The 27,910-nt window shown below is 62.8% G+C and overlaps 4 protein-coding genes across 9 annotated transcripts in view; 1 reads left to right on the top strand and 3 right to left on the bottom strand.

The window, feature by feature from the left end:
* The first annotated feature begins 798 nt into the window (after positions 1-798).
* FPGS (folylpolyglutamate synthase) lies at positions 799-22,142 on the top strand. Of its 5 annotated transcripts, XR_001874006.1 has the most exons (16): positions 799-863; positions 1,790-1,918; positions 2,023-2,076; positions 2,192-2,256; positions 2,336-2,450; positions 2,572-2,649; positions 2,944-3,005; positions 3,106-3,208; positions 3,305-3,382; positions 3,453-3,600; positions 3,678-3,776; positions 3,959-4,109; positions 4,198-4,273; positions 4,600-4,666; positions 4,768-5,607; positions 22,132-22,142. XR_001874006.1 is itself a non-coding variant. In XM_017810255.1 (15 exons), the coding sequence occupies exons 2-15, from the start codon at positions 1,802-1,804 to the stop codon at positions 5,193-5,195; spliced, it is 1,641 nt and encodes a 546-aa protein (XP_017665744.1). In that variant the 5' UTR covers positions 799-863; positions 1,790-1,801; the 3' UTR covers positions 5,196-5,684. The 5 variants fall into 5 exon arrangements, 4 of the variants coding, with proteins under 4 accessions (XP_017665744.1, XP_017665748.1, XP_017665747.1 ...); XM_017810255.1 differs by lacking the exon at positions 22,132-22,142 and having other exon boundaries at positions 4,768-5,684; XM_017810259.1 differs by lacking the exons at positions 799-863; positions 22,132-22,142 and adding an exon at positions 915-941 and having other exon boundaries at positions 4,768-5,684.
* Positions 5,549-16,830, bottom strand: ENG (endoglin). The gene is made up of 15 exons (XM_017810254.1): positions 16,734-16,830; positions 12,605-12,762; positions 10,251-10,385; positions 9,526-9,676; positions 9,199-9,355; positions 8,904-9,036; positions 8,517-8,691; positions 8,283-8,434; positions 8,014-8,157; positions 7,631-7,675; positions 7,402-7,512; positions 7,050-7,295; positions 6,790-6,853; positions 6,614-6,715; positions 5,549-6,166 (listed from the first exon to the last, which is right to left on the bottom strand). The coding sequence occupies exons 1-15, from the start codon at positions 16,789-16,791 to the stop codon at positions 6,048-6,050; spliced, it is 1,950 nt and encodes a 649-aa protein (XP_017665743.1). The 5' UTR covers positions 16,792-16,830; the 3' UTR covers positions 5,549-6,047.
* On the bottom strand, positions 19,548-24,743 carry AK1 (adenylate kinase 1). Its single transcript, XM_017810260.1, has 7 exons — positions 24,725-24,743; positions 23,383-23,425; positions 22,190-22,225; positions 21,308-21,471; positions 20,691-20,807; positions 20,050-20,241; positions 19,548-19,774 (listed from the first exon to the last, which is right to left on the bottom strand). The coding sequence occupies exons 2-7, from the start codon at positions 23,390-23,392 to the stop codon at positions 19,709-19,711; spliced, it is 585 nt and encodes a 194-aa protein (XP_017665749.1). The 5' UTR covers positions 23,393-23,425; positions 24,725-24,743; the 3' UTR covers positions 19,548-19,708.
* A 1,723-nt stretch (positions 24,744-26,466) lies between these two features.
* Positions 26,467-27,910, bottom strand: part of ST6GALNAC6 (ST6 N-acetylgalactosaminide alpha-2,6-sialyltransferase 6) — a 4,096-nt gene continuing 2,652 nt past the window's right edge. For both annotated transcript variants that reach the window (XM_017810252.1, XM_017810253.1), the window contains 2 exons: positions 27,749-27,856; positions 26,467-27,670 (listed from right to left, as the gene is read on the bottom strand). In XM_017810252.1, coding sequence (XP_017665741.1) covers positions 27,481-27,670; positions 27,749-27,856 — 298 coding nt within the window. In that variant the 3' untranslated portion in view covers positions 26,467-27,480. The remainder of the gene's footprint in view (positions 27,671-27,748; positions 27,857-27,910) is intronic.

The raw sequence follows: 27,910 nt of genomic DNA, 5'->3' as shown, positions 1-27,910 counted from the left end.
AAAAGCCACGTGGGTAGCATAAGGCCTCAGGATAAAAAGTGTGGATGATAGAAGACTTGTACAAGGTAACTCCGTCTCGGCTCTGGGCTCTGAAACAGTGTCTGGTTGGGGGGGATTTGTTTTTTTGGAAAGGCAAGTTGGTTACAAGCAATAAGCCCGTTGATTTGTGTCGTTGTGGATAAACACTGTCCTGTCCCAAACAGCTGGTTTGAAGCTCGTGTTGCTCTGCTGCCCATCCGGAGACAGCAGCGGGAGTGCTTCACGACAGCCCCTGTTACTGCCGAGGGCAGATGCAGGGTCGGACACCCTGAAACCCCCGCTCTGCCCCTGCGGTACTGGGAGGGGGGTCAGCGCGGGCAGCGCTGCAGTGGATTAACTGGCACTGCTGGGAGCAGCCCGGGGGCTCCGCTGGCCCCGGGCGAGGGCTGCGGGGTCCGGGGATCCCTGTGCCCCGGGCTGGGCGTACGGGCTTCAGGGCCACGTCCCTGTGCTGGCGGACTAAGCGACCTCGCGTGGCGTTGCGTCTGGTGCTGCATCCTCGTCCTCTCCTGTCCCGAGGGGTCGGCCGGGACCCCCCTCCCGCGGTGGTCGCGGAGGGGGCGCCGCCCCGCTGCCCTTCGCAAAGATGGCTCCTCCCCCGCCCCTTCCCTTGCCCTGACGTGGCGCGCGCTGCCCGGCTCAAAGATGGCGGGGGGGGTGCGGTGCGGTCCCGCCTCCCCATCTCTCCCCCCCACCCTCCGGCGGCGGCGCGCACGGGCGCGGGGATGGTGGCGCGGGGCTTGCGCGCGCTGCGCGTGGCGCTGCGGGCCGGGGGGCGCCGCTTCGGCACGCGCCCCGCGCGCGCCCCCGCCACGGACTACCAGGTACTGCCGCCGGGAGCGCGCACGGGGGGCGGGGGGCGGGGGGCGGGTCCCAGGGCCCCGGACAGCGATGCGGCTTCGGTACCACGGGCGGCGGTCACCCCCCCGTCCCGCACCCTCTGCCATGTCCCGCAACCCTGGGCCGAGTGTCCCCGCTTTCCGCTCGGGGCACCCCGCAAACCGCCGCACCCCGTGGCAGCGGCGGGTGACCCCGGCCTGCGGCGGGAGCCGCTCCGGCAGTTGCGGTGTGTCCCGGTGCCACGCGGCCGCTCCAGGCGTCGTGGGCACGATGGCAGTCCCCCGGCGTGCCCCCCCGGGCGGGCGGGAGCGGTCCTGCCCCGCGCTCCCTGGAGCTGGAAGCGCCGCCGGTGCCAGTTGCCACTGTTTGACGGGCCAAGGTCCAGCTGCCTGGGTGGGGTGTCCCCACGCTGGGGACATGTGCTGGGCCCATGCCAGGCCCCCCGTGCAGCGCCAGCCGCACGTCCCGAACCAGCGGGTTTGGTGGGCTCTTGTCCCACGTGCGCCGTGCAGGTGCAGCGCTCCTGCTTCAACAACGCGGCTGCTTCGTTAGTGCCGTTTGTTAAACACCGGCTGTGCACTGGAGCGCTGCCCGCTCCTGCGGGCGACCTTGTCCCACTGAGCAGCAGCGGGTGCCGGGCGCTGGCCTGCCCTGTGCCCCCATCGCGGGGCCAAGGGGCGCCTGGGGAGGGACGGGCAACCCCTGCTCATAAGTAGCCTGTCCCCGTGACGGGCTCTGGCGCTGCTGGCTCAGCCCTGCAGTGCCATGGCAGAGATGCTGCCGGTGTGGGTGGCCACGGGCACCACTGAGGGGACCGAGCCCGATGGGGTGGGTTAGAGTGTGGTGGGCTTGGGGCAGGCAGGGTGGGTGGTGCTGGGCACCATCCTGACCACCACGGGGGTCTTTCCAGGACGCAGTCCGGATGCTCAACACCCTGCAGACCAATGCCAGCGACCTGGAACAGGTGAAGCGGGAGCGTGGCGACCCCCAGGCCCAGCTAGAAGCCATGCAGGGCTTTTTGGAGAGGAGTGGGCTGAAGGTGAATGGGGGGTCCCCGTCCCTGTCCCCCCGTCCTGTCAGCGGTGCCACCATGCTCGGCGCTGGCAGCTGCAGGGCTCTCACAGGGTGGTTGAACTCTTACAGGTCGAGGACCTGGATCGACTGAACATCATACACGTCACGGGGACGAAGGGCAAGGTGAGGCGGGTGGGTGGTGCTGCGGGGGCTGGAGGCATGAGGGGGAGCTGCTGGCTCTGTGGCTCTGCTTGCCCCTGCCCAGGCACAGGGGGCTTTAACGCCACCGTCTCCTCAGGGCTCAGCCTGCGCCTTCACCGAGTGCATCCTCCGCAACTACGGGCTGAAGACAGGCTTTTACAGGTGGGCAGGGGCATCAGGAGGGTTTTGGGGGGCCGGTGGTGCTGTGCCTGACCATTCCCCCTGCTCTGCACCCCCCCAGCTCCCCTCACCTGGTGCAGGTGCGTGAGCGGATCCGCATCAATGGGCAGCCCATCAGCAAGGACCTCTTCAACAAATACTTCTGGCTGGTCTACAACCGCCTGGAGCAGACCAAGGTAGGGGCAGCAGGGCTTATGGGGGTGGTTCCTCCCTTGGGTCCCCCCTCCTGGGGCCCTGTGACCCCATTCTGGTTGGGGATGCCCTGTGCTGTCCCCTCACGCCCGCTCTGCCTGGCAGGACCCAGTGCACTCCAGCATGCCAGCGTATTTCCGCTTCCTCACCGTCATGGCCTTCCATGTCTTCCTGCAGGAGAAGGTAAGTGGTGGTGGTGGTGGTGACCTCCAGCTTGTGATGGGTTGGGGACATCAGGGAGGGGGGAACATAGGATTCAGCCCCCACTTGGGGCAGAACTTGCATGGGTCAGGCTGCTGTGGCTGTAACCAGGGGATGCTGTGCCAGGTGGATGGTTCCCCAACAAATGGGAGGTGTGTTCAGGTGTGGGTTTGGAAGGGATGGTGACAGGGACCTGGCCCCACCCACATCCCAGAATCCATGGGGACTCATGGTGCTGGTGGCCCTGTGATGGCTCCAGTGTCCCCGTGTCCCCAGGTGGATCTGGCAGTGGTGGAGGTTGGCATTGGTGGCGCCTATGACTGCACTAACATCATCAGGTAGGAGCTGGTGTGGCTGAGCCTGTTCCCCAGAGCTGCCAGACCCTGGCGTCCCCACTGTGGTGGGGACAGTGGGGACACTGCTGTGCTGCATCCCCAGGGCACCGGTGGTGTGTGGGGTCTCCTCCCTGGGCATCGACCACACCAGCATCCTGGGAGACACCATGGAGAAGATTGCCTGGCAGAAGGGGGGCATTTTTAAGGTAGGGAGACCAGGTCATCTCTCCTCATGGTTTTGGGGTGTTCTCCCCTGTGACTCTGAGCTCCCATGTGTCCCTGAGCATCCCCATCCTTCACAGCCTGGTGTGCCGGCGTTCACTGTGGCGCAGCCGGAGCGGCCGCTGGCGGTGCTGAGGGAGCGAGCCCAGGAGCGGAAGGTGAGCTGGTGGTGGGGGTGTGGATTTGGGGGTACCCCAAGGCGGGGGGCTCAGCCTTCTCTCCCTGCAGTGTCCCCTCTACCTGTGCCCGGAGCTGGACGAGTTCGAGGAGGGCTGCCGGGCGCTGCAGCTGGGGCTGGCGGGTGCCCACCAGCGCTCCAACGCCGCCCTGGCCCTGCAGCTGGCGCGGATGTGGCTGCAGCGCCGCGGCTGCCAGGGTAAGGCAGGGGGATGGGGATGGGGGGCAGACCCTGCCATGACCCCAAGGGTCTCAGTGGGGTGCCTGTCCCCCCAGGTCTTGGGGAGCTGAAGGAAGTGCCACCAAGCACTGAGCTGGTGGGGAGGCCGGTGCCGTTGGCGCCTGCCTTCCACCCCACCGATGCCATGATCCAAGGTGCAGTATGGCCACACCAGGAATTCCCCTCGCTGTGTCACAGGGGACATGGCAGGACCATGCTGAACCCCAACCAGTGCCACGTGTCCTGGAGGGCACAGTCTGCCCCACACTGGATCCCCACGGGGGTACCGGTGCTGGGGAGGGTGTGGGGGTCCCATCCATGTCCTGTGTCCCCCCAGGCCTGCGGGACACAGAGTGGCTGGGCCGGACCCAGGTGTTGTCCCACGGCCCTGTGACGTGGTACCTGGACGGAGCTCACACCACCAGCAGCATCCAGGCCTGTGTCCGCTGGTTCCGCCAGGCTGCCCTCAACCAGGACAAGCTCCACGAGTAAGAAGGGGACACGAGGGGGGACACATGCCCGGGGGAGCATGGTGGTGATGCTGGGGCATGGGCCACCTGCCCTCTCTCCCTGCAGCGGCTCCGAGGTGCGTGTGCTGCTCTTCAATGCCACGGGGGACCGGGACACGGCGGCGCTGCTCAAGCTGCTGCTGGTGAGGTTTGGGGGAGCACAGGGGGGTCTCTGTGCCCGGATGCCTGGGCTCTCTGCCTGTCCTGGGGCCTGCTTTGCTGTGGGAGCAGGGAGCTGTGAGGTGGAGCTGGCCCCCTGTCTGTCTGTCCATCTGTCCACCCTGCTGTCCCTGGGTGTATCCCACCTCAGCTCCCCTTGCAGGGCTCTCACAGTCCTGGGTGTGGGGAAGGGACTTGGATCACCACGCCCTGGCCCCTGTAACCACGCTGGTGTGGGACTGGTCCCAGTGGAAGTCCCACAGGTGGGTCCTGGGGGTTCCTGCAGCAGTGACGCCCCCTCTTCCCCCAGCCCTGTCACTTTGACTACGCTGTCTTCTGCCCCAACTTCACAGAGGAGTCAGTGGCCAACAATGCGGGTGAGTGCTGGGGAGCCGGGGTCTCCCCCGGCCCCCCTTCCCAATCCTGACCCCCTCCCTGACCCCCCCAAATCTCTGACCCCCATCCCCATCCCTCCCAGACCAGCAAAACTTCAACGTGACACTGGAGAATGCCCTGACCCGCTGCCTGGAGAACCAGCGGACGTGGACCCGGCTGCTGGAGGAGAAGGGGGGGCAGGACCCCTGGCTCCCAGCTCCCCTGCGGGTGGGGGGGCTGCTGGAGCCAGCCCCTGCCCGAGGCTCCCTGCTCCTTGTACCCCCAGCCCCGCGACCTCTCAACTCCACAGCCCTCGTGTTCCCATGCCTGGCCCAGGCGCTGCAGTGGGTGGCACAGGGCCGGGACCCCCATCTGGCAGCCCCTGTCACCTCGGGGGCTCACCCCCACCCTGCTGCCAGCAGCGGGGCCGTGCTACTGCGGGAGGCAGCCGCTGTCCGTGTCCTGGTCACCGGCAGCCTGCACTTGGTGGGGGGGGCCCTGCGGCTGCTCGACCCTGCGCTCTCCCAGTAACTGGTGGACTGGGCTTTGCACTTGGTTTTACTTGAAGCAGCAGTTGTGCCCCCGATGATGTCGGAGGCATCCGGGAGGGCACATGGGACCCCCTCGCCCCACCCCGGCTCAGCCATTTTTCACCCCAGTGCCTTTTGCCTGTGCCCTCCCGGGGACACTGCCCATGTGTGGGATGCTCCTGGCCCACATTCCCCTCTTGGTGAGACTGATTAGGGGTCCCCTGGGTCTGGGGGGGGCCTACCCCAGGCTGTGCTGGGGTCCCAGTGCCCAGGGGGTGGTTGGGGGGGCGGTAGGTGGGAGCCTCAGTCTGTGGCGAGGCTCAGCATCAGGGCAAGACTAATTTAACATAGGGGAGATTTTTATTATTATTAATAACAGTTTGTAACTTGTATGGGGAGCTGGGGGGGGTGTGGTGGGTTCTGCCCATCGCCCTGTGGGAGGGCAGCAGCCTTGCACACCCCCGTCTGAATAAACCTCTTGCTGCTCCCAGCGGTGCCTGTTGCCTTCTTGGGGGGATGCAGGAGGGGCACAGGGGTCACCCCAAGTGCTGGGGCATGTCCTGGGGGCACCCACTTCTTCCCCCCCCATTTGATGGGGAGCCTTGGGGGAGGCTTTGGCAGTAGCTGCTCTTTCTGCCTCCCCCCTGCAGCGGGGGACCCCAGGGGGGTTGCAGGGTGCACCCCCCCCGGCGTGGGCTGCCCTCGGGGGGCCAAAGCATTCACTGAATGAGTAACGGAGGCCCCCTCTGGGCTCGGCCTGAGATTTGGGGCAAAAAATCAGCTTAATGGCACCGGGGTGGGTCCCCAAGTCCGTTGGCCAGGGGCTGTGCAGGCTTGGGGGGGCCCGGGGGCGTCAGGCCATGCTGCTGGTGGAGCAGGGGGTGCTCTGGGTGCTGCCGATGCTGTGGTTGGTGCTGCTGCTCTCCGAGGCTGGCGCCGTGCTGGAAACCGGCTGCAGTTTGGAGATGGGACCTGGCTCACACCGCCCGCCATGGAGCCGGGGGGAAACACCAAGGGGAAACCACACTCAGGGCGAGTGGTGGCGGTCTTGGCTTGTCCCCACAGGACCTTACAGCCCTCATGCACAAACCCTGGTGGGTCACTCCCCAACTGGCCCCTGAGCCCCTGAGATGGAGATGAGCATGGGGGACCATGGTGGCACCAGGAGCTGGAGGGAGAGCAGGTGGCAGAGGGGACCCCAGGGTAGTAGGAGGGACCCTGGGGAGCTGTGGACACCTGGAGCAGGGTTATTCTCCAATGGCATTGCCAGGAGGGCTGTACAGATGAGGGTAACGGAGCAGCCTGGTCCCTGGCTCACCTGGGGGTCTTGACCAGGGGGAAAAATGGGCAACCCAGTAAGGGACATGCGTGTGGTCCCCCCATCCCACCATGGGGTCCCCAGGGGTGGTGGATACTCACGGGTGCGCGAGTAGATGCACCAGAGCCCAGCGGTGAGGAGCGCCCCGATGAGGAAGGCACCAAAGGTGATGCCCAGGACAGCGGCCAGTCCCAGCCCACGGCCTGTGGGAGGACAAGGCCATCAGCACCTTCCCACTCCCATTCCCACCCTGGCCCCTTCCCTGCCCCAAACTCACTGTTGGGTGGCCGCCAGGTATCCTTCACTGTCACCTCCAGGACCTTCTCGAAGTTGGTGTTGTTCTGCAGAGGTGGAGGTTGGGGTGAGAGGTGGGGGGAGATCTGCACACCCCAGTAAGGGGACAGGGCTGGGAGCCTCGAGGCTCTTTAACCAGGGAATGCTGCTCCCAGATGGGCTCCATCACCCAATGGTGTGGGACAAACCTGCCAGGCTGGGACTGGTGTGGTGGCATTGCAGGGTGGGAGGGGTTACACTGACCTGCAAGCCGGCCTTGCATTTGAGGGTGGCGGAGAAGGGGATGCGTCCGCCCTCGGGAACAGCATAGGTGAAGCGGAAGCGCCAGATCTTCCTCCCGTGGCTGCTGGGGGGGCCCTCCAGCACGGCCACCCCCACGTCATGTGCCTCCCCACCCTGCACCAGCAGCACCGGCTCCCGCCCCGGTGCCACCAGCCAGCAATCCTTCAGCTGCAGGTCGGCCGGGTGGTCGTCCCACATCATGGATGCCTGCCGTGGGTAGAGAGGAATAGGGGCACATCAGTCAGGGTCACTGGCCCAGGGGCAGTTAGACTCCCCCAGCCTGGGCACTGGGACAGCGGATAGCGGACAGTACCTGCAGGAAAGCCTCCTTGTTGACCTCCAGCTCTGTCTGTGGCACCTCGAAGGCAGCGGTGGGGAAGAGGCGCAGGAAGAGCTCCCGCGGGATCTCGCACTGGAAGGCCACCTGCAAGAGGGGACAGTGCTGAGGCCAACCCCGGCACGCAGCACACCCGGCACCCAGCCAGCAGTGGCATCAGTGCCCTTCTCCCACCCTTGGGCATGCTGGGAAATACGGTTCTTACCCGTATGTCCTGGAGTTCTGTGCCCTTGGACAGCTTGATGAGGAGCTGTGAGAAGGGCAGGAAGGTTGGGTCAGCCAAGTGATCCTCACTGCCAGGGTGTATTGTCCCGCTTGGATGGGATGGGATGGCATGGGAGGGTCCCACCATAGGATGGGATGGGATGAGGTAAGATAAAATGAAATGGGATGAGATAGTCCCACCATAGGATGGGATGGAACAGAATGGAGTGGGAGCCCCGCCCACACCCCCTTTCCATCTCATGGATGTTTCCAGCCGTGCAAAAGCAAGGAGGTCCTCATGGAGAAGCCCTGCCAGTCATCACTGAAGCCTTCATGGGGCATCAGAGGGGCTGGGGGCAGCACCCCCAGCTGGGCCCTCCTCACCTCATTGTTGGCATAGCCCCTGCCCCCCAGCAAGGTGCCGCAGTGGCTGAGGGGGCTTTTCAACATGAAGTGGGTGGCATTTTTCTCTGCCTGGCAGTTGATGTCCCTCAGTGTGATGTCCTTGATGTCCAAGTCCTTGATGACCTGGGGAAAAAACACAAGGTGATCACCCACTAGCTGGGGACATCCCTGTGCCACCCCATCCTGAGCACCGGGAGGAAAATGTGTTGTTGGTGGACATTGGGACCTCCCCCCTCCTTCCCTGTCACCTTCAGGTGGGACTTGATGATGGTGATCTCCATGGTTTCATCTGTGCACGTCCAGGGCTTGAGCAGGAGCAGCAGCTGGTGGGGCTGCAATTCAGGAGTGGGGGTCAGGTGGGTCATGGGGGTGATCATCTCAGTCACCTTCTTGGCCGCCTCTGCAGGACAGGGAGATGGGGTGCTGAGTGGGGGTGGTGGCACTCCCCACCCCGCCCAGCCCTGGTGCTCTGGGGGCCTCACTGTTCTCCTGGATCTCCATGCTGATGCGGGTGGTGGCGGGGATGGCGGAGTAGGAGGCGATGGTGCTGTAGTTCTTCTCGAAGGCTTTAGCGATGAGGTCCTGCTCCGTGTCAGGCAGGAGCTCCCCAGGCAACAGCGTTGGAAAGATGGTCATGATCTTGTAGTTCCCAGAGGCCTGCAGTGGGAAGGGGGGCAGCACAGAAGGGCTAAATGGGGATGGGACAGCTTCTGGGTTTGTCCTTGTTAGGAAGGGTTGCAGGAGGGGGGCTGCCATCTCCCCATGTCTGATGTCCCCAGGTGCCCTCCTGCCACCCTGCCCATGCCACTGGCATCTCCTGGGTCCCTGGCAGACCTGTTGTGGGGGAATACATTTCCCAGTCAGCCTACCATGACCTGGATGTTGCACTTCTTGAAGGAGAGAGACCAGGTTAAGTTGGTCCTGCTCTGCAGGATGAGGATCTGGTTGCTGACGTGATTCTCGGGACAGCTGAGGGACAGGTTCACTTCTGTGATCAGGGAGCTGCAAAACCACGAGAGCCTCCTCTCAGCATCAGCATTCCACACCAAGGGGTCCCATATCCAACTTGAGATGTGGGGCTTTGCCTTTGAAACACTCCAACATCTTCCCAAGCATCTCCAAGCATATCCCACCCCTGGGGTCCCATTGCTGGCACTGCGGTACCTGGGCTCTGGCTGCAGATGGATGATGTGAGCAGCCCTGGTGCTCTGGGTGTCCCCGTGTGAGCAGCTCTTCACCCCGTGGAAGAAGACCTCAGTCTCAAGGTGCAGCATGGCATTGAAGTGGTTCTGGGGGATGCAGTTTGGGGGGCTGCTGGCATCTGTGTAGATGGGGGGATCGACAAAGCCAAATCAGGCTCAGTGGGTGGGGAGATGCTCAGGGCCATCAGTCCCCATGGCATCTCGGGGGTGTTGTCAGCCTTCTGGAGCAGGAATATCACTCCAGACCCCCAGTGCCAGACCCTCAGGGCCAGACCCCAGCCCCACGCACCTTCTCCCAGGCGGAGCTGGATCCAGCGGGGATCCCGCAGCTCGCTGTAGGATGTGATGCCCCCGTAGGTAGACTGAGCCCAGTTCAGCAGCTCCTCCTCGCTAGAGGCCTTGGGTGGCTCTGCAGTGGTCCCTGAGATGAGGTGGGCATCCTGTGGGCCAAGAGGCAGCCTAAGCCAGGCTAGGGGGCAAGGCTCATCCCTCCCTGGTGTGGGCTGACATGGGGAAAGCGAGGAAAACCTTTCCCCTCAGAGTGAAGGATGCAAGTGTGAAACTAAACCAGGTGAGCATCCCTGGAGCCTGAGCTGGGGGTCACCCTGGATGAGTGGGGGTTTTCAGGGACATGGGCTGGGAGTGGCAAGAGTGGCTGGCGGCACGCGGAGGGTTCGGCCCACTTTATTATTAGCCACAAACAAAGCAGGAGGTTTATTTTGCTAACAAAGCGCCCGACCCCGGCTCAGCTCACTGGAGCCAAACCCCATCCCTGACCTTCCTCTCACCGGCCAGAGGAAACGGGAGCTTTTTCCAGCCCTGTGCGTCATTCCCTGCCTGGCCAGCCCTGTGCTCAGTGCCGGGAGTGGCCAGGAGCGTCCCCTCCTCCCTGGGGCACCACAAGCATCATGTCTGGGGATGGGAGGGACACAAATCTCCCTTAAACATCTCCATGGATGGCCCCAGCCCTGCTGCCCCCTGGGATTCCTCCTGGTGTGGGGCTGTGGCACTCACGGTGTGGATGAGCAGGTGTGGGCACTGGGAGGTGATGTTGGCAAAGCAGCTGGCGCAGAGGAGGACGAGCACCGGTGACCGACCACAGGCATCAGCTCCTGGTGTGATGGACACTGTCAGCAGGACAGTAGGGGCCTGTGGGGAAGAGGAGAATGTCACCACTGCGGCCACCAAGCCCCAACTGCTGTCACCTCCCTGGCTGCCCCTGGAGCCAGAGGCAGCTGGGAGAGACTTTGGATAGGAGGCAGCTGTGGCTGGGTTCAGGGGGCTGGCGGGGGGATACAGGGATGTGTACCCACACTGGGGGGAAAAAACACCCCCTGGCTTCCCCAAGCAAGGGACCAGAGTATCCCTACCTCAAGGATGATGGTATCCCCACGCTGGGGTCCAGAGATCCTTGAGTCAGAGACTGACTAATCTCTGCGCTGGGCACAAGGGTGCCCACTGTGGACTGGGCTGTCCCCACACTAGAGTGGCATGTCACCACACTGGGGACTGGGACTTTCCTATACCAGCAACCAGAGTATCCTCATACTGGGAACTGGTATGTCCCCACACCAGAGTATCCTCATACTGGGGGCTGGTATGTCCCCACATCAAGGACTGGGGTGTCCCAACACTGGGGCCAGGGAATCTGCACTCTGGGCACTGGAGCATCCCCATTGTAGGTACCAGGGTGTCTCCCACTAAAGACTAGAGAGTCCCCACCATGGGCACCATGACATCCCCCCAGAAGGTTTCCCAGCCCTATCCCAGCACTGTGCAGCCACTCCAGGCTCAGGAACAGCCACATTGGTGTGCAGGGATGCCAGGGGCACAGTGCTGGCACACATCATTCCCTGTGGCTAGCACTGCCTGGTGGCCTCCAGCCGGAAATCCGGATGGGGAAGTCGAAAGATCAGGCGCTAAGTTTGGCAACTGCCTCCCGAATCACGGCTCGCAAAGTGCTGAGCCAGGCAGCGGGCAGGGAAAACCAGCTGGGGACCAACCGGTGTAGGCAGCTGCCGGTGCCGGGCACAGGGATGATGGGATGAAGCCTTGGGCATCCCGACCTGGCCATAGCCCCGTGGGTGGCCGGGGACCCCGGGTGGCCCCGGGCGCTGGGGAGGAGCCGGCGGCTGTTTTTCCTGCCGCGTGTTTTGTGGCGCTCCATTGTTTGGCTGCGCGAGTGGCGGGAGCCTCGTCGCTCCCGCCGCCGCCTTTCGGGTTATTTTTTTCCTTTTTCTTCTTTTTTTTTTTTTTTTTTTTCATCGTAGGGATCTGCTTATAGAAAGCGGCTTCCAGTAATTCTTCTATAAGTGGAGCCGCGTCCCTGCCCGACTCCCCCCGCCCGCCGCAGGGCTCGGTGCCTCAGCCGTGACATCAGTGCGTGTCCCCTGCCGCCGCTGGTGACAACCCCGGGGCAGCCCCGGCCCTGGCACCTATCCAGGATGCCAGGGCCAGGTCACACGGGGCTGGGGCAGAGGGGCCCTTGCAAAACTCACCCTCCCCAGCGCCTCCTGGCCTGGCTCCCACCCCTGCCCTGAAAAGCAGAACTGGGAGAACTGGGAGGTGGCGGGGGCGGGGGGAGTGTGGCGCCGGGCAGCCCAGGGCTGGGCCAAAATCGGGTGCTGGGTTTGTGGGGCCCCAGCCAGAGTGAGGGGGGCTGGACTGTGCTGCAGAGCCACTGTGCAAACCCACGTGCTGGTGCAAACCCACCCAACAATGCCAGTCAGTACCAGCGCCAGCCCTGCCACTGCTCTGCACCAATCCTTGCCAAAAGGCACCCACAAAGGGATTATTGCCCCCTGGCATGGCCATGCCAACACTGGCAGATAGATTGGGTGCTTTAAAGCGATGTGCCTCCTTGATCCCTCCTTCCTCCTTCCATTCCTTTATCCCTGCCTCTATCCCTTCTTCGATCTCTATCCCTCCATTCCTTCCTCCTTTCCACCCCACCTTCCTTTCCACCTTCCATTCCTCCCTTCCTCCTCAGTGTGGTCAACATGGCTCTGCCAAGCTCCTGAGTCAAAACCAGGCCACCTCTCTAGGGAAATAGGGTGTCCTGGGATGTCCAGCACAAGGACATCTGCCCCAGGAGCATGGACTGTTAGAGAATTTGCCTCTGAAGTCTTTAAAATCCCGTTTGAGGCAGAAATGCCCGTGGCTGTGCTGGGAAGGGAAGCCTGGCAGAAGGCACCATGGAAGAGGTTAATACAGGTCCTCTCACTGTTCCTTACTTAGGGGAAAGTTTTGACAGCTGGGACACCCTGCCTATGAGGACAGTGACAGGGTGACAATGTTGTGGTGACAGTGTGAAGTGACAGTGAAAGGTGATGGTGCCGGGGCGAGGCACCGAGACCCCTCTTGCTCACCTTGGACCACTTGATGCTGAGGACGTGGACTTCATGGTCAGTGCCCAGGGAGCTGCTGCTGACACAGCCCCGCGGCACCGTGCTGGTAGTGTAGGAGAGGGCGATGGGCGACTCCCCCGTCACCGGCTGCAGGTCACAGCCCTCGGCTCTCCCGGGGTCTGGGCGGAAAACAAGAGACCGTCAGTCCCCGCCGCACGGATGTGGGGTGACAGCACATCGGGGGACACGATGCGGGAGGGGGCTGAGTGGCCGCGCCAGCCCCGGCACTGCCCCCGCGCCCCTGACCCCCGGTCCGGCGTCACCACGGCCCCGCGGCCAGCACAGCACCCCCGGGACCATCTGCTACGTGTCTGCTCAGGGCCCGTCCGCCACCGCCGGCCCCCTCCGCAATCACGTTAATGACTCTTGGATCCGGGCTGGAAAAATCTGCTGTCCCTGCTCGGCACTGCCGTGTGCCAAAACTCGCACCCGGCCGCCCCGAGCGCTGGGGCGGTGGCGGAAGCCCCCCCGCGTTCACCCCCCGCTGCAGGAAAGTGGGAAGCGCAGGTATGGAAATGGCTGTGAAGCTCATCCTCCGCGGGCGCCGAGGCGTGAGCTTTGCCCCATCCCGAAGCTCCCGGCGGTGCGCGAGCGAGCGGGGCCGGGCCGGCGGCTGCCAAGGGAAATCCTGAGTGCAAACAGCCATTTGAAGGCCTGATCCTGTAAATCCCCACGTGCCTCGGCTGTTTCCTCTGCCCCAGGCAGCCCTGCTGCGACTAGGCTGTTCTCAAGCTGGCCCCTGAGGACCTGCCTTCACCCACGGGGGCTCAAAGGGGGCTGGGCAGTATGGAGCCCTGTGGCCATAGCTGGGGGCTTCCCCTAGGATAACAGTGCCTGAGGCACTGTGTTTTCTTTGGAAGAGGCCACTGAGCAACACCTCTTCTTGCCTCATCCTTTCCCATCCCTGATGGCTCCAGCCACCATACTGGGACATCACTGGACCCCACTCCAGGGCCTCCCAGCCACCCCCACAGGGACTGGGGCTAAAGAGTGTGATGTTCCAGGTCGTTGAGGTTTTGGGATGTGGCACCCAGCAAAGGACCGCTCATACCATGTCATGCCCATCACGGTGTCCCTAGGCCACGTCTCACCACCAGGGTGGCCCGACCATGGTGGCAGGGTCACGGCGCAGACCCTCGTGGTGACGCTGCCATGGGCCCACTCATTGTCCGGCGCTTCCTCCCCCCAGCGTGGCGGCCGCGCGGCCGGCAGCATCGGGAGGAAGATAAACAGCTGCTTATCTGGGCGCCACAGGCTGTGTCCCTCTTCCCTTCCACTCCTGCCCTGACAGCGCTGGGCACGGCCCCGCGGCCCCGGCACTGCTGGGCAGAGGACAGGGCAGCTCGTCACAACTCCTGCAGCATCCTGCCAGGAGGTCAGGCAGGGCCAGGGGCCACGGCTGGGCTCACCCCTGGCACGGGGCAGGGATGCCAGCGGAGGGGGATGCGGGGCAGCGGTGCCAGTCGGGCACTGTCTGTCCCTGGGGAAGGCAGCGGGCTCCAGCATTATGTCAGGATCAGATAAGGGGGCTCAGCTGGGCCGCCGGGGCGATCAGATAAGGGCACTGTTATTTTTGTACTCCAGGAAAGGGAAAAAAAAATTATAAGAAAGAAAGAAAGAAAATCCACTCTATGTTTTTCCAGCCGCCTGCCCTCTCCCTTGCTTCGGCGCAGCTGAGACCAGGCAGCAGGAATGGTCCCACTGTGGCTCCCCCGGAGCTGGGGGCACAATTCCTGGGTTTTTTGGAGATGAAAGGCTCTGGGCAGAGAGCAATGCTGGGGTGTGGGGTGCAGGGCAGGGGTGGACCTGGTGGTGGAGGATGCCCATGGGATAGGCAGCGCCACTTTGGCATTTCTGCATCCGGCTGTGTCGCCTCGGCACTTGTGTAACGATCTGACCCAGGTGACCCCATCAGGAACGGGGATGGACCCTGCGCTGCAAAACTGAGAGGGAGTTGTCGTCCTCCGAGCCACTGCTGGCTGTTGGACCACGCAGAGGTGCTCGGGGGTGGATGGGACCGGGCTTCGGGTCTGACGTAAGCCACATCATTCCTGCCACTCTAAGTCAGCTGGGTGCTGAGAAGCCTCTCCCCAGGGGTGGGAAGGGATGACTCAGCACCGTGCTCACTCCATGGGGAGCAGTGCTGGTCCCTGCTGAAGGGCACAAAGTCCCCCACCTCTGGAAGCCTGCTGTGTCTGTGCCCAAAGCACTGCACCCACTGTGGGCACCCCAGTCCCATGGCACAGGTCCACTGTGGGCACTCCCAGCACCATGGATCCCTGTGAGGGAGAGGCAGCAACTGGACAGGATGTGGTGAGTGGCACAGGTAGGCAGGACAGGGACAATGTCAGAACTACGCAGGACATGGACCACATAGCACAGCTACATAGAACAGGGACAATATGGCACAATCACATAGAATGGGGTCCATATAGCACAGCTGCATAGGTTGGAGGTGGTATGGCCATAGGAGATGGTCTATACAGCAGAGTGACACAGGACAGGCACAGATACATATGACAGGGACGATATAGCTCCATTACATAGGACAGAGACTGTACGGCTCAGCTATGTCAGCTGGGGACCGTATAGCAAAGTCAGGACAGGGACTGCACCACTCAGCTATGTGGGACAGGGACAGTGTACAACAGCTGTGTAGGATAGGGACTGTACAGCACAGCTACATAGGATGGGGATCATACAGCACAGCTAAATAGGACAGGGACCATAGGAACAGACACTCAGGATGGGGACCATATGGACTCAGCCCACATAGCACAGACATTCTAGGGCGCGTATGGCACAGCCATATAGGATGGAGACTGCAGGGGACAAATACAAAGGGCATGGACTGTATGGCACAGAGATGACATTGGCAGCTGTGTAGGATGGGGACCAGACAGCACAGCTATGTGGTATAGGGACTATACATCATAGACAGTGAGGACAAGGCCTCTGTGGCACAATGACATAGGATGCAGAGCACATGGCACAGCTATAGGATGAGGACTGAACCCACAGCTACAGAGGACAGGGACCTTATTGCACATCTACATAGCATGGGCAACCACATGGCACAGCTACAGAGAGCACAGACCTTATCACACATATAAATAGGACAGGGACTCTATGGCACAGCTATAGGATGGGGACTGAGCCTCACAGCTACACAGGACATGGGACTTACTGTACATCTACGAGGATGGGGACCATATGGCACAGCTATGGGGGACATGGCCCACATGGCACAGCCTCACCAGACAGGGACTGTCTTATATCACAGGGTTGTGAAATAAGAGTGGGCATTGAGCCTGGCAGTGGGGCCACCCACGAGTGCTGGCCCCTGAGGTGGTTGGGAGGGACTGACCCAGCCAGGACACGCAGTGCCGCTGGCCTCGGCCCCTCCGGGCAGCCGCTGCCTTCCCAGCTCCCCTCCCCTCTGCCAGCAGGCCATGTCCCCAGGAACCCAGCTCCCTGCCCCCCATCAGCTCTGATGTCCCTGGGCATGACCCCCTTGAAATTCCTCCTGTAGCTTTGAAGGGACCTCGGGGTGGCCCAACTGCTCTGGTATCAGGGCTCAGGGGTTACATCTCCTTTTCCACATCCCATGAGCATTTTTCCCCATTCCTCCCCTTCAGCTCCATCCCCATATACCATGCAAGGTTTTACAGGGTTTTTCCCGTTTTTTGCTCCCAGATGTTCGTCAACACCTCCACACCCCACGGTGGTGGGAGGCCACCGAAGCCACTCCAGGCCCCCCGGGTGCCATTGCCTTGGCTGGGGCTCGGCAGCAGCGTCTTCAACACTTTCCGTGCCCTGGTGACGCAGCCGGGATTTTGGGGGGTCCCAGGGAGTGGCCGGGCTGTGCTGTGTGTGTTCCCAGAGCTCAGGATGGGTTTGTCCCTCACCACCCTCGGGGCTGCCCCCAAAAACCTCCTCTCGCGGCGGTTTTTGGGGGTGACACTATGCGGGCACAAGACGGGACCCCTTTGGCCACCGACCCAGAGTCGCCGCTTTCCCGTCGCGGGGGTCCCGTCCCGCGGTCCCATCCCGGGGGTGCCGTCCCGCGGTGCCCCCCATCCCCACTCACCCGGGCGGCCGAGCAGCGCCAGGAGCAGCGGCAGGAGCGGGGCGGCGCGGGGGCCCATGTCCGCCTGCGGCCGCTCCCCGGGAGCCAGCGCGGAGTGCGGGCGGCGGCAGCGGCAGGAAACCGACTCCCTTCGGAGGAGGGTCCGCGGCGGAGGAAATGCCGCTGGCGGCGCTGGGGCCGGGCCGGCGGCGGGGCGGGGGGGGGGGGGGGGCGGACCCCCCCCTCCCCCGGAGGTGCCGTGCCTCAGTTTCCCCCCAGCGCCCTGCGGGGCTGCGCCTCCGGAGGGGAGCGCTGGGAGCGCCCCGAGCAGGGAGAGGGCGCTGGTACCCGGGGTGGGTGTCCCCAGGGACCCCCAGGGCTGGCACTGGCGGGTGGGGGGGGTGTGGGACACAAGAGTTCTGGTGACGTCCAACCCTCCTAAATTACATCCAGTGATGGGGATAGGGGGCTACCCCAGGCAATGGGGACAGGGACATCCCAAGTGACGGGGATGGGAACTGCCCCTGACATTCAGCTCCCACTGCTCCCAGCCAGCACTCTAGTGGGGTCACCATGTCCCAGGCCAGTGGCTGTCCCATGGCCCTGGACACCCACTCTGGGGCCGTGGGGCAGGTGGAGGCCCCCCAGCACCGCTGACTGCCTTGTCTGCACCCTTGACCAGGCCACAGCCGGGGCTGCCCGAACACCCCTGCCTGGCAGGGTTTGGGGTTTGGGATCGGGAGGTCCTTTGTGACAGGGGTGTCTGGGCAAGGGGGGTCACAGCCGAGCACTGCCAAGGTGGGAGCCATGGGGTGTTTGGGGACACCCAGGGACCCCCTTCTGCACCCCTGCCCCATTCCTTCTGCATGTGCCAGTGGCTGCTGGCCGAGGAGAGAGCCCTCACACAGCTATCAGTGGGGCTGAGATGCCCGTGCCGGGGGTAGGCACAGGTCCCCGGGAGTGCTTTCCATCCCGACCCATGGTTCACGGGCATGGGGACAGAATGGGGACCTGCCAGGGAAGCCAGCGACGCCTGTCCCCACAGCCGGGATGTCCCCGGAGATGTCGATGACCCGGGGTGAGCAGAGCCATCTCCCATGACAGAGCACTGCCATCTCCTGGGGACCGCGGGGACGGGTGCTTACCCGGGGATGGGGACAGCGATGGGGACTGAGACCAGGCACAGGGTCCCCTGGCCCTCCTGCACCCCTCTCTCTGCGGTGACACTGCAGGTTAATGGGCAAGAGACCCTCGGTTATGGACATTGGGACGGTGGCAACTGCAGGGTGACAGAAGGGGGTGGTTGTGACTGTGGGGTGGCCAAATGTGCAGCCCCCTGCACCCCATTCAACCCAGCACCTTGTCTCACGGCTTATGGGTTGGCTCCAGCCTTTCCAGCCAGAAGAAAAGCATCTAAACCCCAACCCCAACACCCAGAGGCCGTACTGGGGAGAAAGGCAGGGCCTCCATCCCAGCCCCACTGCCCTGCTCACCACCTGGGGAAACTGAGGCACACTCACAGTACACCCAAAGAGGGATGGGGGAGGCACACGAGAGATGGGCCACCCCACTCCCCAGCTTTAGGCCACAGCGTCCCAAACCACCCAACCCCCCTGATCCCTTGTCCCCACCGGCACGAGGCAAACACCCGCCGGCCCTGGCCCTGGATCGCTGTCCTGGCAGAGTCCCAGCCCCGGCCGGATGGCTGCATCCTTCCTGCCCGCCTGCCTCCCCGCAGTGCCCCGGGCTCTGCCGGTGGCTCGTCGCCCCCCGGGCACAGGGCTGACGTCGGAGCCTGGCGGGTTTGGGTTTTTCGTCTTGGGGAGTTTTGTTTTTTCCCCGCTCGCTTCCTTTCTCCACTCTGGCTCCGTGGCCTCGTGGCCTTGGCTGACCCCAGTGCTGCTGCCCCTCCCAACCCCCAGCCCCCTGGCTCTGTGCCCAGCTCCCAGCAGCTCAAAAGTAAGTGGTGGGGGGCCCCGTTGGGGTTGTGGCTCTGCTGCCTCCTGCCCTCACCGTGCTGGGTAAATCCCGGCCCCAATCCCCACCGCAGCCCCTGTGCTGTGGCATCGTGCCTGGGCAGTTCTGTGGGTGCTGGGGACCCCCCAAGCCCCCTGTCCTCCACAGCAGCACCCCCAACTGGGTCCTGCTGGGGTCCTGTGACTCACACTCATAAGGACCCCCCCACCCTGTTCCCCATCGACCAGGACATGCAGCCTGGTGGCCAGGCTCACCTGAGCATCCCCAGTGCATCCCTCAGCCCCTGGGGACAGGACTGAGAGGTGGCACTGCTGGCAGCGAGTGCCCAGGCGGGGAGCACCCCACTCCAGGGCATTATGCCACCTCGAACCTTCACAGTGCAGCCACCACATACCCCAAAAAACCCTGACAGCCAACAAGAAGGAAGGAAATGCCAAGGCATGAAAGTGGTGGAAATCCCCATCCCAAATCCGGTCGCCTCCAGCCTCTGGCAGCCAGCAAGAGAGAGGAGGGAGGGGAAGGGATGCATGTGCAGGACACGGCTCACATGCTGCCATGTCTCCAGACACACCCCCGGAGCACGAGAGGGTTCAGCAAGTGGGACGGGATGGGGCGAGCAGGATTGGCTGCAGAATGCAGCCACAGGCTCCCCGCAGGCTACGGATTGGGAAGCTGGGGCGAGCGGCCGGGATGCTCCCTCCCTTCCTCCGAGCACAGCATCCCACTGCCCCGGTGGGATAAACACCCGCTTCCTGCCCTTAATCAGCTCCAGAGGGGCAGGGGGGAGTCAGAGGGGGAGAAAAAAAAAAATCTCTGGAAAGAAAATCTCATTTCCTGCGACAGAAGAAAAAGATAAAGTCTGGGTTCATTAAAGTGAACTTTACTGGGGAGAGACGGGAAAGAGCCAAACACAATGTCCTTGAAATTTCCTCCGCATGGCTCCGTCCACGAAAACAGGATAAAGCCGCTTCCGCTGTCTCTGCTGGAGTGCACTGGGGGGAGTGAGGCCGGGGGTTCGGTTACAGGCAGTCGAGGTGGGTGCAGACCTGCTGGAAAACCTCCTCCACGGAGCCCTCGGCGTTGAGCTGGGTATGGAGGGGTTAGCTGGGGAGCTCAGCCGAGGGCTCTCCCCTGGGAGCAACTGGAGCTCTTCCAAGGATGGATTTTGGCCACGGGCGGAGAGACCGCGGCTAATTTAGGGCAAAGGGGTGCAGGCCATCCTTGGGGGGAGTCTCCATGTTGGGAGTGAGAGGGGTCAAGCCCACCTCAAACAAGCCAGGACTGAGTTTTCCCCTTTTCCTCATCATCCCCATCCATCACTTCCCTTCCCCTGGGACCACACGAGCATGTCCCTGCTCACCTGGCGGACGATGCCTCTGCTCTTGTAGAAGGCAATGACGGGCTCTGTGGCCTTGTAGTAGGTCTCCAAACGCTTCTTGATGGTCTCCTCGTTGTCGTCCACCCTCCCGCTGGTCTCGCCTCGCTTCAGCAGCCGTTTCACCATCGTGTCCTTCCCCGCATCCACGTAAAGCAGCAGCGTGGGGGGGGCAATCTGTGGGCAGAGGGGACACAGTTGTCACCCAGCCAAGTTGGTGGTGTGTGGTCTGGTTTGGTTTGGGGAGATGGTGGTGGTCAGCATGAGGGTCACAGATGTCCCCGTGCCATCCTCTGCCTCCCTCCACTGTTTCAGTGGCCTCCAGAGCCATGCAGATGAAAGGAAAGGGACGCTGTGGCCAAGCCCTGGCTCTCTGCCATCACCATCATGTCAGCACTTGTCACCCTCTGTCAGCTCGCGGACACCCTGGTCCCTCCCACTGCACCATGGGCACAGGCTGTTCCTAAGGCAGGGAGCCCTGCTGGCTGGGATGGTGCCCAGTTTAGACCCGGTTGGGATGTGATCTTCATTGGAATGGGAGTCCAGGCTGCTGCTGGATGGAGTCCCTGTGCCAGGACGGTGTGTGGCATGGCACAGCATGGCATGGCATAGCACCAGTCCCTCACCTTCTTCTCAAACTCCTCTCCCTGCTTCACCTCGCGGGGGTATCCATCGATAAGGAAGCCCTTGGACACGTCTGCTTTGGCCACCATGGCATCCCGCAGCATGTCCAGCACCGTGTCCTGGGGAGGGGAGGACAGAGCTGCTGTGGCTGATATGGACAACGTGCGCCCCAGCCAGCAGCCCTGATCTCTGCTGCAAACCCCACCCTGGGGTGGCAGGGCCAGAGGTGCCCGAGCCATGAGCATGTAACACCCCTGCAGCCCCGCCATGCCCGTGTGGACTCACCAGGGGCACCAGCTCTCCCTTCTCCATGATGGCCTGCAGCTTCTTGCCCCGCTCTGAGCCCGAGCTGACCTCGGCCCTCAGCAGGTCCCCCGTGGAGAGGTGGGTGTAGCCATACTTCTGCACAATCTTCTCACACTGCGTCCCCTTCCCCGAGCCGGGGCCACCTGCAAGGCAAACACGTCCCCCAAGCCATGGGCAGGGAGAGGGAGGGGTATGTGGCAGCAGCAGCACGGACTCNCTGCTGCAAACCCCACCCTGGGGTGGCAGGGCCAGAGGTGCCCGAGCCATGAGCATGTAACACCCCTGCAGCCCCACCATGCCCGTGTGGACTCACCAGGGGCACCAGCTCTCCCTTCTCCATGATGGCCTGCAGCTTCTTGCCCCGCTCTGAGCCCGAGCTGACCTCGGCCCTCAGCAGGTCCCCCGTGGAGAGGTGGGTGTAGCCATACTTCTGCACAATCTTCTCACACTGCGTCCCCTTCCCCGAGCCGGGGCCACCTGCAAGGCACACACGTCCCCCAAGCCATGGGCAGGGAGAGGGAGGGGTATGTGGCAGCAGCAGCACGGACTCGCAGGAGTCCTCAGAGCTTGGTGACGTGGGGCTCAGTGTCCCCAAGCGCAGCACCAGATGGATGGACAGAGCTGCTCCTGGGGTGGGCTGGTGGTTGCAAAGTGCTTGGGGGTGGCAGGGGCTGCTGGCAATTGGCATGTGGGTGCCACACCCTGGTGGCACCCAGGGCATCACCACCCTCCCATCAGCACCTGGATGTCCCTGTCCCAAGAACACCCAAGGTGTTATCATGACCCCGTCAGCACCCAGGACATCCCTGCCTGATGGCACCCAGGGCATCACCAACTCGTCCAGGACCAGGACACCACTCTCCCAGCAGCCTCTGGCCATCACCACCCCAGTGGCTCTCAGGACATCATCACTGCCTGATGGCATCCAGGACATCAACCCCCAGGGGTTTGTTATCACATCACCCCCCAGGTGTTCACTGTTACAGACTCTGCCATCCCATGCCTGGACAGAAGTGCCCTCCTGGTCCCAACATACCCCACCGTGGCCTCAAGGAGCCAAGCTGGAGCCATGGCCACCCCACAGTGCCTGGCAACAGCCCCAGTCTCAGCCTCCAGCCCCAGCTTCCCACCCTGGAGGTGCAGGGAAAAGGTCTGGGCTGACCCCACCAGTGACAAGACCCGGACACGGACTTACCCACCACGAAGATGATTTTGTGCTGCTTGAGCTTTTCTAGAGGAGAGAAGGGAAAAAAATAGTTAAAAAAAGCCAGAAAGTCCTTCGGTGAGCAAAGTGTCCCCAGGGGGTGCCACATCCAGAGCAGGCGTCCCTGGGGATGGAGGAGATTGATCCCAGGGCCCTGGGGGGAGGTGGACAGGGAAGCAGCCGAGTGTCCTCATCACCTGGGCAGGTTGGGATGTCTGGACATGTCTGAGCACACAGCCCACGGCACCTCAGCCACGGGGCTGGAATCCCACTGCCACGTGGTGTCCTGGAGGCGTCACTGTCCACGGCTCCATCCCTGCAGGTGGCTTCTCACCCTGGTGGGCTAACGGGGCTGTGGCAGGCTCAGCCTGGCTCGGCCATCTCGAGCACCTGGCATGACCCAGGCAGTCCCTGGTCCCCAGCATCGTTCCTGGACCTGGTGGTCGACGTGTGGGTGGCACTCACCACCCTGTCCCCTGCCCAGTGCTCTGGCACAGGGTTCCTCCACCTGTGGAATCTGTCCCAGCTGGGGTGTGGGGCAGTGCCAGGGTGTGACACCATGGCAGGGGGAGGCACAGCTAAAAATAAAGTTGAGCTGCTCTGGGGCTGCTTTCCCATCTCCTGATTACAGCTGGGTGAAATTTCAACTCCTCTGGCACCCGGCGTTCCCCAGGACTGGGGACAGAGCCAAGTGGCTGGTGGGGACCAATGGGACGTGGGGCACGTGGAGGGGCTGGAGGAACATGGGGGATGGACAGAAGGGAGGGAGGCAAGGACACAGGGCAGGGATGGAGGGGATGGATGCAAAGGGGATCAGGGGCTGCCTGTAAGGGGGGCAGATGCAGGGGGGAGGGACAATGGGGATGAGGCATGGGGGAAAGGGGAATGCAGAGTGGACGGATGCAGGGGGAACCAAGGGGATGGATGCAGGGGTAATGGATGCAGGCAGGATCAAGGGAATGGATACAAAGGGCACAGGGGAATGCAGAGGGGATGGATGCAGGGGGGATTGAGGGGATAGATGCAGGAGATACTGAGGGGATGGATATGGGGGGATGGATGCAGGGGATGCTGAGGAGATGGATACTGGGGAGATGGATGTAGGGCATACCAGGGGGTTGGATGCAGGGAGGATGGATGCAGGAGGAACTGAAGGGATGGATGCAGGGGAATGGATCACTTACCTGTTGACATTCTGCCGTGTTCCAGGCACAGAAGCACTTAAGGCTGCAAAGGAAGAGCAGGATAAACAACTCAAGTACATCAGGGACACACAGGTCACCAAGTGTTTGTGGAGAAAAAGGGTCTCCCTTTTTGGCCATGATGGTGCCCAGCTCCATGGCCCAGTTGGGCAGGGTGGGACAGGAGACACAACCCCCGGCTTGACCCTGAAATAGGGAGCTCAGGATTTCTGCTTCCATAGCCATCACTTACCTGGCTTCCAGCAGTCACCCTCCGCATCCGGTTGCGGTGAGGGCTTCCCCGTGCCGGGTGACGCGCCGTGACGTGTCCGGCTTCCTCCCCTGCCCTGCCCACATCCCTGTGCCCAGGGTGCTGCCCGACAGCAGGAAACCCCTTTGGGATGCCCAGTGCCACCAGGACACCGAGTGATGGAGGCAGGACCCCCAGCTCCCCACGGGCTGGTTTTAGGGATGTGCCCATGGCCTAAGGAGGGGGTTGCAGCACCCCATTGCACCCCCAGGACCTCGGGGGGGTTTGGCCACCCCTCCTGCCCACACCCAACCCCGCAGCACCCGACGTGCTTGGCCACCGTGCGTCACCCCAAACCGGCTGGACGGGGTGCAGGGATGGGGCACCCAGTGGCCAGAGAGGCCCGCGGCCGGTGACAGGTCGTGTTACAGCCTCGAAAGGGCAGAGGCTAAGAATGGCCGGGCTGAAAGCGGCACCGGGTCACGTCCCCCCTGCGCTGTGGGGACGAAGTCCCGGGGCAGCCCCTGCGGAGTTTGGGGGCCGCAGGACCCCTGGATCCCTAATTGCAGAGGGCTCTGAGCCCCAGGACCGCTGGCACCAGCCTTGGCAGGGCGATGGGGGGCTGTGGTGATCGTGATGGGGGGTTGCGGTCAGCACTGGCCCTTAGTGCGGTCTCAGGGCCTGATCCGGCGCGGTGCTGGTCCCACGGGAGCAGGGTGAAGGTGATGTGGAGGTGACTGCTCCGGAGGAGATCGGAGGGCGCTGAACCCCTCGGGTCGGGGCTGGGGAGGGGGTTGGGCGGGGGGTGCAGCGTGGCCTGGGACTCCCCAACCAAGGCTATTTGCGGGCTGCGCTCCAGGGTGCTCCCACCGATCTCCCCCCACCGCCAGCTCCAACCCACCTTCCCCCATCCCATCGGCATCCAGCCCCCCCCCGGGGACCCCAGACCCAGGACCGGGCTGCTCCAGCACGGCTGCAGCCCCTCCAGCACCCCTTGCGCGCCCCCAGCAAAGGCCCCCTGCCCCGCTCCTCTCCCCCCCGTGCCCGGCCGATGTCGCGGTGCCCGTCCGGGACCCCCGGGGGTCTGGCACTGACCTGGACCCGCCGCCGCCCGCGCCGTGCCCGCGGTACCGCTATTTATAGACCTCGGCGGCGCGCGGGGCACGCCGGGAGCGCGCGGCACCGGCAGCGCGAGCGGGCGGGCGGGGGGACACGGGGGGGACACGGCGGGGACACACCGGGGGGGACAACGGGGATGGCGAGGGCACACGGGGGACACGGCGGTCCCTGCGCCCGCCCGCGCACGGAGGAGGATGGGCGGGGGATGCGGTTAAACCCTGCACGGCCGAGAGTGAGGGTCCCCCCACTGCGGGGGGAGCCCCCACCCTGCTAGGTCTGGGGTCCCCGGGGCTCCCCGCGCCTCCTCCTCCAGCCCTTCGGAAGGGAGCGCTGTTCTCACCCCTGTTCTGATGTCCCCTCCCCATCCCATCCTTATATCTCCATCCCCATATATGTCCCCATGTCCCCACTCCTGTCCCTAATGTCCCCATTCCTGTCCCCATGCCTAATGTCCCCATCCCCATGTCCCCATCCTTGTCCCTAATGTCCTCGTGTCCCCATCCCATCCCCATGTCCTCATCCCACCCCCATGTCCCCATCCAAGTCCCTAATGTCCTGCTATCCCCATCCCATTCCCATGTCCCCATCCCCAGCTGACACCCCCCTACCACCCCCGGGGGGGTTGTGGTGTCCTTGTTAAGAGCTGATTATTGAGAGATGCTTCTGCCTGAATTAAGGCGCAAACAAGACCATAGGCTGAAGTCAGTAGTACAGATTTTATTTGGCAATAAAATGTGAGGTAGAGAGATAGAAATAAAAAAAAAAAGGGTGGTAGAGGGAGAGAGACACACGGAGAGAAAGAGAGAGAGAGATCAAGTAGAATATAGTCACCACCTGGATCCATCAGTGTCCCGCTGGTCCTTCTTCACCCTGGGCTTCTTGATGGTGGGGGTCCTGAGGTCGGTGGGTTTCTGATTCGGAGAGTTGTGGTCAGTGGTCGTGATTTCCCCAGACAGAGTTACCTTTTACCCAGTCGGAGCTGTTTTCAGCAAAGTTACTGAGTTGGTTTTCCTTGTGGATTCTTTGTATCCATCACCAGTGATACATTCTTTCAGCTTTGTTTACCAGCCCGTAATCTGAGACACTAGTATCACCTTTATCTTATCTCAGGTTCCCCTCACGGTGGCGTAATTTACAGTCCAAGTTCAAGGCATATTCAGGGCGGGGGGGGGGCTTTGGGGGTCGCAGATGCCATCTGTGCCATAACCTGGGGTGGTCTTTGTTTGACAGGTGATACGCATACGAACAGTTGCCCCACCCCACAGGTTGCCACGGTGGGAACCCTTGTCTGGATACATTACCCAGAATGTTCCAGCCAGACCTTGCCAGCGCCATCCTGCCTCTGCATTCCGTGCCCATCTCACGGCGAAGCGGCAACAGTGTTTGAGACAGGCATCTGTGATCTCTAAGTCCTTACACTTACCTGCTCTTCCTCCTCTTCTTCTGTGGCTGCAGAGACCCTGGCTCAAGACCCCACGACCCCAGGGCAGGTGGCTGGGGGTGAATCAAGTTGGGGGGGTCTCAGCTGCCACCCACACCGGGGGGGTGGCTCAGAGCTGGAGTCAGCCAGGAACTGGACACAGATCCCACCTGGACACACCAGTCCCTTTCCCACACCCTCCTGAGCACCTCGGGACAGCTCCACTGTGAGCCGGGAGTCTCAAGACCCGCTGTGATGGCACCACCATCAGCCCCAAAAACCCACCCGGAGCCAGGGCCCAAGGCAACAGACTGCAGCAATATTTATTCCTGTACAAATCATTACAAAACACAGGCACCCCGCAGCTTCCCCCAGCACTGAGCCCCGCAAAACCCCAGCCACAGTCAGAGGGAAACTGAGGCACAGAGCCCTGCCGAGGCCCAGCACCCAAACACACCATATTTTAGCTGTTTTCCCCAAATCCACCTCTCCGCTGCTAAGATATTAATAACAAAATCCAGCCCCAGGGTGCCAAGGAGCACCAATGCCCCCCACTACCTGCCCACTTCTAATTGTTTATAAGCAGCTATTGCTGGTCCTTCGTTACCGCTAATGAGCAGCCCCCGCTTGTTCCTTTGGCCAGGAAACCCAAATACAAACTCTGGGACCAGAAGTGGATAGAAAAAAATGCCAAAAACCCCCAAAAGCTCCCAAAAATCCCATCATTCAGTTAGAAAAGGTTTTGGCAGTGTGGGGCGCAGCGATGCTGGGAGGGGCTGGGTGTTTTCAGGATCCTGGGGCAGCAAGGGTGGCAGTGCCACCCTCACGAGGTCCCACCAAAAACTGTGGGGTTCTGCTGAGGGAGGGGTGACTGAGGGCTGGGACTGGGGGGCTGGGCATGGCAGAGGGAGGCTGAGCTCCAAGAGGGGGTCCTTCCACCCAGGGAGTTAGGGGAAACAGTCTTTGCAGTGGCCCCAAAAGTGATGCAACCCCAAACTGAGCAGAGGTGACCCGGCACCCTCTTGTAGGCTCGCAGGGGCTGCAATGTGCCTGGACCAGGGTGGGACAGTGTCTCCTGTCCACGGAGGGGGGACACCACAAACCCTGCATTCACTACCTGGCCCCCCCAAAAACCAGCTCAAAACCCAACACATCCCAGGTGCAACGGGGCCACTGTGCACGATGGGGGCGGTCCTGTGGGAGGCACCCGGTGACACCCCGACGCCTGGCTCCCACCGCTCCCAGGGGGATGCAGGGAAACCCCCATCCATCCCAGCTCCAGGGGTCTGCCCGGCAGGTGGGGGGACAGCCCCTAGGGCCAGTTGGGGTGGGAGAAGGTGATGTTGTAGAGGCCGGCCCAGCTGGCGAAGACCCTCTTCTCGGTGATGAAGCGGTGGTGGTTGCCCTTGCGGCTCCGCTCGTTGTGGATGTAGGTCGTGCACTCGTCGGGGCCCTTGGGCTCGTAGTAGTGGTAGGGCAGGCGGCGGGGCGGGGGGTGGTGGCTGTGGTGGGCAAGAAGCATTGTGTGAGCCCCATGGTGGGGCCAGAGGGCCAGGGTGGGGGCTCAGGGGTCTCCTTACCCGCAGTAGCTGGGTGGTACCATGCCGTAGACGTGGACGGCGTCGCACAGCTCCACCGCGATCACCATGGTGAACCAGCCAGTGCTGAGCCACGAGCGCGACTTCTCCCTGGAGAGGGAAAAAATGGGGTTGGGAAGGATGACAAGGGTAAGGTGATGTGGA

The sequence above is a fragment of the Lepidothrix coronata genome, unplaced genomic scaffold (genome assembly GCF_001604755.1).
Source record: "Lepidothrix coronata isolate B3197 unplaced genomic scaffold, Lepidothrix_coronata-1.0 Scaffold28, whole genome shotgun sequence".
Taxonomy (NCBI): domain Eukaryota; kingdom Metazoa; phylum Chordata; class Aves; order Passeriformes; family Pipridae; genus Lepidothrix; species Lepidothrix coronata.
Note: the sequence above shows the minus strand (reverse complement) of the source record. Positions and strands in the feature narration are given on the sequence as shown.

Bases quoted from the DNA above. Each gene is read 5' to 3' on its own strand.
- ENG (XM_017810254.1), bottom strand. From the start codon at position 16,791: ATGGGCCCCCGCGCCGCCCCGCTCCTGCCGCTGCTCCTGGCGCTGCTC. The intron at 7,296-7,401 runs GTACTGTCCGCT...TACCCACGGCAG, and splicing joins ACAAGGAGGCTTTCCTGCAG to GCATCCATGATGTGGGACGA. The intron at 6,854-7,049 runs GTCAGTGTAACC...CCACCTCTGCAG, and splicing joins AATGCAAGGCCGGCTTGCAG to AACAACACCAACTTCGAGAA.
- AK1 (XM_017810260.1), bottom strand. The intron at 20,242-20,690 runs GTGAGGGACTGG...CTCTGCCCACAG, and splicing joins GAGAGGAGTTTGAGAAGAAG to ATTGCCCCCCCCACGCTGCT. The intron at 19,775-20,049 runs GTGAGCAGGGAC...CTCCATACCCAG, and splicing joins GCAGAGGCATCGTCCGCCAG to CTCAACGCCGAGGGCTCCGT.
- FPGS (XM_017810257.1), top strand. From the start codon at position 1,645: ATGGCAGAGATGCTGCCGGTGTGGGTGGCCACGGGCACCACTGAGGGG. The intron at 2,451-2,571 runs GTAGGGGCAGCA...TCTGCCTGGCAG, and splicing joins ACCGCCTGGAGCAGACCAAG to GACCCAGTGCACTCCAGCAT. The intron at 2,650-2,943 runs GTAAGTGGTGGT...CCGTGTCCCCAG, and splicing joins ATGTCTTCCTGCAGGAGAAG to GTGGATCTGGCAGTGGTGGA.